At 26.7% G+C, this 14,150-nt stretch overlaps 1 protein-coding gene and 1 long non-coding RNA gene across 2 annotated transcripts; both read left to right on the top strand.

Annotated features, from left to right (window-relative positions):
• Nucleotides 1–204: 204 nt before the first annotated feature.
• Nucleotides 205–1,477, top strand: LOC112769157 (uncharacterized). Its single transcript, XM_025813601.3, has one exon. It carries the CDS (start codon nucleotides 364–366, stop codon nucleotides 961–963), a length of 600 nt encoding a protein of 199 aa, XP_025669386.1. The 5' UTR covers nucleotides 205–363; the 3' UTR covers nucleotides 964–1,477.
• Nucleotides 1,478–4,158: 2,681 nt separating this feature from the next.
• On the top strand, nucleotides 4,159–5,200 carry LOC140182503 (uncharacterized). The gene is made up of 2 exons (XR_011878211.1): nucleotides 4,159–4,301; nucleotides 4,941–5,200. It is a non-coding gene; the product is annotated as an uncharacterized lncRNA (long non-coding RNA).
• Nucleotides 5,201–14,150: the final 8,950 nt, after the last annotated feature.

Here is a 14,150-nt window from a genome sequence, read left to right as displayed (position 1 = left end):
TTTGAAAAGGAATCTCACCAACAACACCATCTACCTCTACATATCCATTGGTGTAATTTATGTGAAGTAAAGTAAAGAAAATAAAAGAAGGAAAAGTAAACCCATATAGGCATCAATCTCTTCTATACATTACTTCTAATTAATCTCTTTAATTAATGCCCATCCCTTCCAATTCAGTATAAAACCATAATATTATTTTCTCATCATCCTTATTACTATCACTTGCAGCATTTGCTTTTTTATGAGAAAGTGATGAACAAGATAGCAAAGAGTCCAACGTTTAAATGATTGCCGTTAAGGGTTACTTTTCTCTCTGTATATACATAGTGTGAGAGAGAGATATAGCAAACGACTGAGATCTTAATGTCTTCCAACAACAAACAAGCTCTTTTCAAAACTGTATTCACAATAAACGGTAGCTGTGGCTGCGGCAAAACAAAGGCCTTAGAGGTACACGAACCAACCCCAAAACCCAAAATCTCCATTCACCAGAACAACACAAATACAACAATTAACAACCCTAGCAGCATGGCTTCTTCATTCACCACTACTTCGCACAACGGTGCCTTCTCCGGCGCTGAGGACGAAGATTCCTCCACCACAATCTCTGAATCCGAAACCACCCATGAGCATATCAGCAATAACCTTATTATCCCCAAACGAAGCCCACTCATGGATACACTTGCAGTTGAGAAGGACTCTTCGGACCCATATCATGATTTCCGGCATTCCATGCTCCAAATGATCTTCGAGAAAGAGATTGAATCTAAGGATGATCTTCAGGATCTTCTTCAGTGTTTTCTTCAGCTGAATGCACCTCATTACCATCATATCATCGTTAAGGCCTTCAATCAGATATGTGAAGAGGCCTTCCCTGAGAAGGTTTGTACTACTACCCCTTCTATTGACAGAAGATCTTCCTCTTGTAGGAACACCTTCATGGTTCACAAGACTTGCCGCTGAATTTCAAAATAACATTTATCTCTCTACTATTATTCTTTATAATATGTCACCAATTCTTTATCATTTGTCACTTTAATATTTGATATATTTTTAATTTAGAAATGTTTGATAACAAAAAAAAAATTAACAAAAAAAAGTTAAAATTTGTCTTATTTAATATTTATTAATTATTACAATAATCGATAAATATTAAATAAGATAAGTTTTAGTTATTTTTTTCTTCAGTATTACCGTTTTTAATTAACTCTCTATGTATATCATCTATATTTTTTATTTTGGGTATATTTTTAATTAGACATATTCCATGGGAAACCTTATGTGTAGAAATAGAGTGGTCTTATAAATTGGGCCATGTTTCAATGATCATTGTATAATTGTGTGTACTAAAGTTGAAAGGAGTTGGGTTTGGTAAAAGAGTAACGTTGTATCAATTAATTTTGTGTATAAGTACATGACTAGAGTGTACAACTAAAAGAATATATTGAAAAGTGTACTAAAAAGTTATGTAATTTTTTTTTGGTATATTATGTATATAACCCTAGAGTTTGGTTTTCGTGTAAATACCATAATTTTAGTCACACTACAAGAAATTTTGTCGGAGAAAATTTGAGTAAATTCACACAAGATTAATATTAAAAATGTGGTGTATATATGTTATAATTTTAAGTCCAACATTTTTGGATGAAAATATCATTACTGAAATTATTGAAACTTAGAACATGACAATTGAGTTTGAAAGATGATCGTAAGTTATTAAGTAGAAAAGGTATAACCGTATAAGCATGGTTTCGAGTTTCGACTAACAATAATAATTCGGGGATAATAAAAGATTAATTTAAATAATTATATAATTTTAAATATAATATCAATATATAATTATAAATATTATATAAATAAAATTATAAATATTAAATTAAATAAGATAAATTTAGTTATTGTCTTCTTGGTATTATCGTTGATTAATGCCGATGTTTTTTCACCTCTGCATTTACTTTTAATTGCAATGATTGCTGGTTAATTAATAGTTATATATATGATTAAAGAATATTTATAACTTCTAAAATAGTTGTACGGTCGATCGAATCTATTGAAAAGTTTGTAATTAACAAAAATATTTGATAATTAAAAAATATTAGTCAAAAATAATTAAAATTTATTTTATTTAATATTAATTAATTATTATAATAATTAATAAATATTAAATAAAATAAATTTTAACTAATTTTCTTGTCTTCTTAATATTATTCATAGTTAAAGTATAGATGATAAGTTAATTCAATGCTAGTTTAACGATAAAAATTCAGAAGTTAGAATTAACCAATCATTATTAGCCAAAAAAATAATAATAAAAATTTACAGCTGTTAGTTAAAGTGTCTAATTGTGTAAAGGTAAAGTATAGATAACAATAAAAATATCAAATAATCTAAATAATAGATATATTGAATGTTTATTTTATTAGTATACAGATGATTATTTTAATATTAAAATTTAAAGAATTAATTTAAAAATATAGTATATTTTAATTTAATTGGTAATTATTTATATTATTTAACAAAATCATTATCCTCCTAACATTTTTCTTGTATAAAAAGAACGGATGTGGACCTATGATATGCTAAATGTTATAAACACATATATTTAAGGAAAAATGTGTTATAAATTCTTGTTCTAATATAATAATTGATACATATATATTGATAATTATTACTATAATAATCACTAACAACTTCACTAAATATATCTCTATTGTGTCAACCTTTTATTATACCAACTATATTTAACCTAATTCTAATTAAATTAATTCACCAATATTATAGTCTAATATCCACCTCAAATTTAAATGAGAACGAAAAATATTATCTTAAATTTAAAAATTAAATTTCGAAAACAAATAAAATGAACCTTGATAAAAATATCAATTGTATGTCTAATCCATAATTCCAATAACGATTAGACGAATAACACCAATAAAAAATTATTATAATAAAAAATAACAATCATTTTTAATGTATTTGATATGCTTATAAAAACATCATTATTAACAACTAGAATAACATTTTTGTTATTATAATAAAAATTAGTAGAAAAAGACTCAGTAAATCCCAAATATTCAAGAAGCTAATAAATTACAACGATTTTAATAAAAGTGTCAATTAGAGTACAATATTTTGCTTTTGTGTTTGATTGAGAGATACAAATTTATTTCTTGACATGCCAAAAAATTAGAGAGTCACCGAGAAACAAAAATAATCAATAGTAGAATAAATATTAATGGAATTACCAACCCAATAATCAACATTTGAAACAATGGCATAATGAGTAATGAGTGGTGGTAATAAGAATTGGCTAATAACATAAACAACATAAATAATATCTGGTTGAGTAATAGTTAGTAGACAAGACCACCAATCCATTATTTGTGGAGAGTGGGATTATCCAAAACAATTCCATCAATAAGAGTAAAGCGAGCATTAAGTTCAAGAGGAATAGATTCTATGCAACTATCAATTATCTCAGCCTTAACAAAAAAATTGGATGCATACTTTGTCTGAAAATGATAGATACCATTATAAGACGAGATAACTTCAAGGCCAAAAAAATAACTAAAGGATCTAAGATTTTTCATCTTAAAATGGTGGTGAAGGATTGTTTTAGATTAGTGATACTATCAACATCATCGCCATCCAGTAATTATCATGTCCTCAATATATAATAGTAGCAGAACAACATTCTTGCCACTCTTGCAAATGAAAAGAGCATTTTTATGAAGACTGCAAGCAAAATCGAGGTTATTGATAGTATGCTGAATTTTTCAAATCATTCTCGAAAGACTTACTTAAGATCATAAAGTGTCTTGCGAAGAAGAAAAATTTTGTTACGAAAATAAGAATATCCTAAAGAAGGTTTCATGTAGATTTTATTTTTCAAGTCACCATTGAGAAAATTATTTTTCACATCCATCAAACATAAAGACCATAGTTCTAAAAATTGAGCCGGACCGACCGATTCAACTAGATTAATCGAAAAAACGGTCACCTTAGACTCATAAACCACCTGACAAAAAATCAGTTAAACCGACAGTTAACTGATGAACCACCAGAATCAGCCAATTTTTTAAAGATTTTTCGGCTCAGTATACCCCTCCAATACAGCGCCGTTTTATACCTTAAAAAAAAAAAACTTAAAATCCTAAATCCCCCAATGCAGCCCAATATCCTACTCCTCTCCTCTAAATCTGAAAAGTAAAAAGTGAACAAAGAACCCTAACCCCCAACCCCGCAACCCCACTTTGTTATCATTGCAGAACTCTTCTCTGCTGGGAAGCTTCGTCGCCAAGGTGATTAATCACCAATTCCAACATGCATGCTTACTGTTATATAATGTTATTATTGGTTAATTGATGATTATATGATAAAGTAACTATGCGATGCCGGAGCAAGAAAAGTGTGGGTTTTGAATACATTGCCATTGGGGTGCTTTTCGGGAGGTAAAACTGTAGCAGGAGGACTTTTAAGATTGTGTTCAGATATTGTCAATGAAAAAGCTCTAGTATTCAATGGTCAATTAGCATGGACTGTTAGTTTTTTACAAGCCACACTTTTTGATTCTACCTTTTAATTCATTGATTTTTATGATGCATTGCTCAAGATCATACAAAATCCTTTTATTTAAAGTTAGTGTGGCTCTCAAGTACTATCTAATTTGGTGGTAATTGATAATCACTGTATCATGTATGTTTTAAGTTAATTAATCATTTCAGAGTTTATAAATGTTATAAATGGATATTGTGGGACTGCACTGGTAGAGATTGTAAAGACATATAATTTAGCCCTTTCAATTTATTTATTTTTATGCAGGAATCAATTCTGAGTTGTTTAAACTATGATTCTGATTTTAAATTATTTATGCTAATTTTTTTTATTTGTTGACTCTGATTGTTTTTTTTATCTGAGTTATTGATGGTGTTGTGTTGCAGAGCTTTGAGTTATTGATGGTGTTGTGTTGCAGAGCTTCACTGTATCGTTTATGTTGAAATTTTTTTGTTTATTCTAATTTTTTTTATTGAGTTGTTTATGCTGATTTTTTTTATTCCGATTTGTTATTTATGTGTATTTTTATTAGTTATAAATTTTGATGTTTGAAGATGTTTGTAAATTTTTAATGATAATTATGGATAATTTATTAGATAAAATTGTAAAATTTTAAATTTTATCAACTTAAAAGTTATTAAATTTAAATATTTAAAATTATATATTAAAATTTTAATAATTTTATTTTATATTTAATTAAACCAATTAAACTTCAGTTGAACCTCAGTTAAACCTCTAAACCATTAAATCAATCACTTTTAAATCAATCACTTTACTGAATTGACTCTCGCAACCTTGATAGAAATTATTTGTGGACTACAACAATTACAAGATCAGAGCTTGAATAGATAATGTGAGTCGAAGAATTAGAATAAATATTTTTTCATAACCATATTATATTCTTGAGTATATTTTTGAACAATCAAACGAGTCTTATACCTGTCAATAGAGACATCAGAACAAATCTTTATTTTGTATATTCATTTGCTGTCCACAACCTCTTAAACAGAAGAAGGATCAAGCAAGTGTCAAGTATGTACTTTATCTAATGATTGAATTTTTTCGTGCATTGCTGCCAATTTATATTTATAGAGGTCTATTTATATGACTTATTAGGTTTATGGATGTGAAGAATGGTTAATTTTTTTGGATATTGGATAAAAATTGGTGTAATTCTTTAATATTGAAAATTATGGTGTTTTACAAAATTATGGGGGCTATAAAATTCGCAGAGTACGAATTGTCAGATTAATATTTTTTTAATTTATAAAGACAATACATAAACTGCGTATTGTATTATTTTAATATTAAATTACAATACACAGTCTGCGTATTGTAAATACACAGCCTACATATTGTCAGTACAATACGTGTTCTGCGTATTGTGCTTGTATAGAGCAGCGCCCCCATAACACTGTAAAATTCTATTTTTTATAACATTAACATAAAACTCTCTCCATTCTTCCATATTAAAATAAAAAATCCGTGAAGAATAATAACGAAACAATAATAATCAGAAAGACGTGTGGTGGATTTTTTATCCTAGTACTACGAGTGAACGGACAAGAAATAGAAGTACCACAAGATAGGATTTGTATGACCTCTGTTTTCTTTGTAAATTGTAATTGTTTTTTTTTTTTAAGTTCTTAAATTTATTAAAAAAATCAATAATACTACTGAATAGTGGTGGTAGTACCATGAAAATTGATTTACCATTTTACACTTTGTAATGTAGCGAAGGAAAAAAATGAAGAGATTTAAAAAAGAAAAAAAAGAAAACACAGGCAAGAGGAAAAAAAATAAAGAGTTTATTTAGATGAGTTTTTAAGAAAAAAAATTTTAGTTATTTTTTTTAAATATTTTTAAAAAAATAAAAATAATTTTATGTTTGAATATCTCATATAAAAATATTATTTAATCTATCAATTATGTTTATGTATAATAATATAAAAATATTTTTTTTGTTTATTTATTATGTAAAAAAATTTTTAAGTAAATTTTTTAAAAATATATATAAATTATAACTTCTAAATTTTTTTATTATTTTAATATTTTTATTTTTATTATTAATAATTTATTAAATATATTAAAAAATATAAAAAAATTATTAAAAAGTATTTTTTTAATAATTTAATAATATTCAAACAAGTTCAAAAAATAGATAAACTCAATCTTATTGATCCGTTAACCATTATAATTATATTACTAATAAATATAGTACGAGGTATTGCGGGTACTATATAAGACAAGAAATCTATTTAATGACCAATAATTTCGGAGTTTATCAATTTGATATTATAAAATAAAATAAAGATGCTAGATTTATACAAAAAAATTGTTAAATTAATTACATGTATAAAATATATATTAAAAATATTTTAACCAATAAATATATATATATATATATATATATATATATATATATATAAAAAAGATAGTTAATTTAATGACTTTTTTTCTGTGTATGTATCATTAGTAAAACTAAAAATAAACATAAATAACACAACTCTTATCATATGACAGGCCCTAATAATATTATCCAACAACTAGTAATCAGCTTATAAGGAGCAGCTAGTAACAAAGTTGACTTTTGCATAGTCTCTCTTTCTGAATGACTTGGATAGAACATGTCTGACTTGCTAGGTAACTTTTCTTCATTCTTTAATTTTCTATTGTCATTCAAATATATCATGTATGGATTATTCTCAATAAGAGAAATAAAGTAGAAAATTACTTAACTTGTAAGCCAAACAAGAGAGACAGTTGTTATATATATATATATATATATATATATATATATATATATTTATATTTGGGTCCTTTGCTTTCTTGGCGAACCAATAAAAGAAAGAGCTGAAAGCTTACTTGCTTAGGAATAAGACATATTAGAATCTGACTCGCTACAAGAAAAGAGGGTTATTTTAACATGATTTTTTTAACGGTCATAGTTAAGTATAAAAATTAATATATATTTTTGACAATATCACAAATATTAAATATTTTATTTTTTTTAATGAATAATTTGATTGTAGAAAATTATTCATTAATTTTGATACTTATTTATTTTCAACTTACTCTATTATTCTTTTTCTTTGTTGAGCTCCGTCAATTTTGGCATCACACTACTCTCAATTTAGGATCATGTTACTCATTCTTTATCTTCAAAATCTCAGTTTATTCTTCAATTTTAAGATCTCATCTTATTCTTTGTTAAAAATTTTTGTTAAGAATTTTTTATGGTCAATAAATGTCAAAATAAATAGTATTTTTGACGATTAATAAGTATCACAAAAAATATATTTTCAAATTTTTCTAACAAATTATTTTCGACGGCCAGTATTTATAAAAATAAGATTTAAACTTTTTTTACAATTACTTATATGTCAAAAATACTATTTTTGACAAAACTTTTATTAACATATTTTCACAGTTAAAATAGTGTCAAAATTTATTTTTTTGACGAATTTTAATTTTTTTTGACATATAATAATCCTAAAAAATAGTTTATATTGTTGTAGTGATAATAATAATAATAATAATAATAATAATAATAATAATAATAATAATAATAATAATAAAAAAAAAAAAAAAAACTAATAGTACTATTTTTTTAAAAAAATTGAGGGTATCATGGCCACCTTAGGCCCCATTAAATCCGTCGTTGTCTGTATCTAACTGTATTTTAATAATTTTTTTTCTTTGGACACGTTTAGATATATTTAAATACCGTTACGTATCAACGTGTTCAGTCTTATTCTTAATGCTTAGATAAATAATAAACTAATAATACTAATTTTTTTTAAAAAAATTAGGAGTACCATAGCCACCGCCTTAGGCCCCCTTTAAATCCGTCACTCAGTCACTGTCTATATCCAACTGTGTCTTAATAATTTTTTTTTTCTCTGAACACGCTTAAATACACCTAAATACCATCACGTATTCGCGTGTCCAATCTTATTCTTAATATTTATTCTTGAAATGAGTTTAGAAATAGTATATATTATTAATTATTAAAACAAAATATATTTTAAATACTTTATATAATTAAAAAATATTAAAAATAATTTAACATTATATTTTATATATATGGCGTTGTTAGAGATATAAGATATAACCATTAATGTTACCTTCTCTTATCAGCTTAAGCTTTTGGGATGAGTGGTTTCATGACATCGATCATATAACCATTAATGTTACCTTCTCCTATCAGCTTAAGCTTTTGGGATGAGTGGTTTCATGACAGACGTGTCCCTGTGTCTTATAAAAATTTTAAATTTGCATGTTGTATGTTGTGTCGCGCCCCATATCCGTATCACTGTCCATGCATTATAAACCATATCATCATACACCTTGCTCATAACAACTAAGTCATAATTACTAAATTTCTTATTCTTTAAAAAATTATATGTTTATGAACAACAAAAATGTTATCACTAATAAACTTTATCGTAATAAATGCATTCTATCACTAATGATCATATTCATAATAAGTTGCATAGAATACCTTGTAAAAGACACTGTTAAGGTTTATTGGCCTTATACGGGTCATAGTCTCTACTATATGAATTTTTGGAATGAGAAAAGATTAATGGAAAAAAAATAGCAACCTTCATTTCACTTTATGTAATTTTTCTTGTGAGCATTCGATTAGTGTTTTTATCTACCTTTTTCCTAATGGATTTAATATTCTTGTTGATCCAGAATTAGATGACGAAAAAGACTCATGAAAATAATTTTCTGCAATTTGAGCTATGCACTCTGGATCGGCCTTAAATGTACCGAAAATGTCTTTATTTTAGCTTGTGATTCCAATTTCTGTGTTAAAATTTAGAGTGAATAATTTTTTATTTTGTATTTTAATTCTCCCATTTCATCCACTGAATTTTGATCTTTTTTTTAAGTACATTTTTTTTATTGTGTCAGCCAAATTTTCCTCCAAAAAATGCATAACTTTTTTATTTGCACTGTATTTAGTTTTCTCTATCTTTAAATTTATCTTAAGATCGATAATAATTTTTTGTGAGTTATTAAAGATAGTTTTTTTATCAACAAAAATAACGTTAGTAGGAAAACAATAACACAAAATTATTTTATTTAATTTAATATTTATAATTCTATATTTATAATATTTATAATTACATGTTTATCAGACTAAATTTACTCATTTATTTCTGCAATAATTAAAAAATATAAAATAAAGAGACTAATATATTAAAACAAAGCAAACCAAAAATTATGGCTCTTTATAATCGATAAATTATGGCTTTCAAACATTATACACCAACAAATTGGTTATTAACAATTTACTTTTATACAATTGTGTATTTATATTTGTCAAATTTTTACATTCAGAAATATTATTTCTTATTTAAGTGATACATATACATAAGATAACATATTTATATGCAGAAACTTTTAAAAAAAATCTATGTGATGAACGCATTAGCAATAATAAATTAAAATAGCTATTAAGACTTTTATTAATAATAAGACATTAGATAATTTATGTTTATTTTTTTTAACAAAAAATAAGGAGACTCGAATTCACGACCTTTTAAATGAGTATAAAAAGATTATGTCATTTGAGTTATAACTCATGGACTAATTTATTATGTTTACTTTGTTTTTAAAAAACTTGAGAAGAATATATCCATAACAAAATTTTATCTATTTTATTTTTCACTACTAAATTTTTATAGTCACTAACTACTAACAAAATACATTTAATATAGCTTTTGATATATTTTATTTATAAATGAGATAAGAATAATATGTTTTTATTAGTTATCTTGTTGGTAATAACAACAAAATATATATATATTAGTACCAATAATGCTTCACATTCATATAAAAATTCTATCCAAGTCATCTAAGCATTTTTTTTAACGCGCCTCCCCCTCCTTCAAAGTTACGTGAAATATACGCTCGCCCCCTCTCTCTCTTATTAACCATGTAAACCTCTTCCTTAACGTAAGTATTTTTCTTCTTCTTCTCTTCGTTAACATTAACGATTTGCATTGTAATTTTTGGATCTGCAATCTTTGTTGCTCGTCGTCTTCTTTTTTTTTCTTCTCTTCTGCTCGTTGTTCTTCTCTGTTGCTCGTCCTTCTTCTTCTTTTTCTTCTTCAATTTTGTGGATTTATCTTCTTCGTTTTCAGATTTCAATATTCTATCAAAACAATTAATAATTCAATTTCAAATCAGTTGAATGAGAGCGTTTTGGATTATTCTTCTGAAACGAATCAAGCAAACGAGGTTTGGAATTTTTTTTAATCGAATTGAATGGAATGCAATTGTTAAATTGAATTGAATTGAATGTGCGCATGTGTTCTAAATTGAATTGAATTGAATTGATAATCTCTCAATTGTAGACACATGTGTTTTGAATTTATATCATGGATAATGTTTTGTTCATTTAGTATTATACAATTATTTCACCTTAATAACATGTTCGGTTCATTCTGTAGAAAGCTATTTGAATTTAATTTTATATAATGGATAATGTTTCGTTCATTTAGTATTATACAATTATTTCACCTTAATAACGTGTTCGGTTCATTATGCAGAAAGCTACTCGAATTTGATTTTTTATAATGAATAATATTTCATTCATTTATTACTATATAATTGTTTCATCATAATAACGTGTTCGGTTCATTATGCAGAAAGCTGTTTGAATTTGATTTTATATAATGGATAATGTTCCATTCATTTAGTACTATACAATTGTTTTACCATAATGACGTGTTCGGTTCATTATGTAGAAAACTGTTTGAATTTGAATTTATGTAATGGATAATATTCCTTCATTTAGTACTATATAATTGTTTCACCATAATAAAATATTCGGTTCATTCTGCTAACCAGATGTGTTGTGAACGAACAATTTTTCCCAAAAGTCGGGATGATTTTCAAGACACTAGAAGAAACTGAAAAGTTCTAAAAAACTACTCCAGAGAGTTCAAGAGTTTTTGAAATTGAATACTGATAGCAACATTTTTTTTAAATAATCTCTTTGCTATATTGATATATGCACTTTTTTAGTTCACCCTATGTATTAATTTCGGTTCATTTGTTTTTTTTTTTTTTTGGGGCTCTTAATATTTGATGAACACCTTGATTTCATTTACTGTCAACCTGGAACAAAATAGCAACTAAACAGTTCCAACAAATATATATATATATATATATATATATATATATATATATATATATATATATATATATATATATATATATATATATATATATATATCAGACTAACAGGACAAGGATTAATCCATCTTGAATAAGATATATACATTAACATTAAATTTTCAATAACATTTACATTAATATTGACATATATACATTGTTTAGTTTTTTAAACAAGTTAAACAAAATAGTGTTAATTACAACCAGTCAAACAAAGAATATCCTATTTACTATCTATATCCCCATGTGTGAATTTACAATAAGGACTGGAAAGGATAGCAGATGGCTTTGGGAGTCTTATTTTTTCAGATTCCCAATCACTTTGTCTCTGATTTTATTCAGTTTTTGCAACAGAATATTTAGACCATATTTGAGCCTGAAGCCAAAACCATTTGGTCAATACTTCACTCAATACACCGACAAGCATAATCATGCATATTTTAATCAAGTGAATCAAAATGGCCAACCCAACTAAATCGAACACCATTCATGTGCTGAATAAAACGTGATAAACATTCAATCATCAAGAAAAACTTTTCTGCATGCAAAAGAACTCAACTGAACACATGACAATCAGGTGAATCAAATGACAAACACCAGTGAATCGAATACCAATCATGTGCTAAATAAAATGTGATAAACATTCAATCATCAAGTAAATTATTTCTGCATGCAAAATGACTCAACTAAACACACTAATAATCAAATGAATTAAAATAACTAACCCCACTAAATTGAATTTCATTGATATTCTGAATAAAACTTGATAAACATTTAATCAGGAAGAAAAATATTTCTGCATGCAAAAGAACTCAACTGAACGCACTAATAATTAGGTGAATCAAATGACAAACATCTATAAATTGAACACCAATCATGTGCTAAATATAACGTGATAAACATTTAATCATCAAGTAGATCATTCCTGCATGTAAAAGAACTCAACTAAACGTACTAACAATCAGGTGAATCAAATGACAAACACCAGTGAACGAACACCAATTATATGCTGAATAAAACGTGCTAAACATTCAATCATCAAGTAAATCATTTCTGCATGTAAAAGGACTCAACTAAACACACTAACAATCAAATGAATGAAAATGAGCAACTTCACTGAACAGAAAGAAAATAAGAACACATTTACATTCCTATGCCCTAGTTACGGCAAAAAAATGGAATCAAATTAAGTCAATCTACTAAACGAAGTAACTCAATTCGGTAAACCTAAAATGCAACTAAGAGAAATACGAGATTGTAAGATTTTAAATGAACAGTAGTTTTTATCATACCTTTTTGTAGTCTCTGTTCTTGTTTTCGTTCGTGTTTTCTTCTTTCTTTCGAAATATTCTCACGATTCTTCTCCAGTAACGATTTTTGCAGAGAACATGAGTGAAGTTTGAGAGATTTTGAGAGAGATTTGAACTTCTCCAGTAGCGATTTCAATGTTGACGAAGGAACATTGTTTCATATTCAAGGCACGAATGAATATGTTGACGTTTCGTGTGTTTGGGGATGGAGTCACGTTTCATTTAATGAGATTGGATGTTTTTGGTATTGGGCCAGCTTGGATGGACTTCGATGAAAAATTATCTGGATGTATAGCATGACTGTATTAGTATTTTGTTGACAATAACAATAACATTAATAATGCCAATGAGTTATAACTCAAATGGCATAGTCTCTCCATACTCACCTAAGAGGTCGCAGATTTGAATCTTCTTACTTTTGGTGAAAAAAAAAACAATAACATAAATAATAAAAATATAAAATTTTTTAAACATACATATTCAATAAATAATCAGTTTATATATTTATATAAAAATCTAAAAATCTCCACATATGGCGAATTGACAATTTGACACCACTAAAATAGAGTTAAAAAATCCCTCTAAGAAAGGCTGCATTTTCAGCGTTTTGGTCAATAATGCTTTCACAAACTTGGATGATAAAGAGACCTTTTGATTTTTTTTCCTCATGGTTTTTTTTACTCTATAAATCAATGACTAAAAATTACGGCGATTTAGAACTCATATAAAAATTTAGAGAAAAGGACAAATAGGTCCATGACCTTTTACCCTACGGACATTTTTGTCCCTAAATATTGAAAAATACTTTTAAGTCTCTGACGTCCTTAAAAGTTGGATGGATCAGTCCCTCCGTCCAAAAGCCTCCGTCAGGCCCAACGAAAAAGTCTGACGTGGCTCCCCTTCTGCTTATCTGGCATTATTGCTGCCCACATGGCACATTAGTGGAATGGAGCTTTTGAAAAATGGACAAAGAAGTCCATGTCACTCAATGCGACATCGTTTAGATCGCTGCCCCTTATATACACTCTCATCCCTTTACTTATGTACAATGCCTATTACACCCACACAGCTGTGACAGAATTACATTAAACC

This window comes from Arachis hypogaea, chromosome 3 (assembly GCF_003086295.3).
Source record: "Arachis hypogaea cultivar Tifrunner chromosome 3, arahy.Tifrunner.gnm2.J5K5, whole genome shotgun sequence".
Taxonomy (NCBI): domain Eukaryota; kingdom Viridiplantae; phylum Streptophyta; class Magnoliopsida; order Fabales; family Fabaceae; genus Arachis; species Arachis hypogaea.
This window is presented reverse-complemented; position numbering and strand designations above follow the sequence as displayed.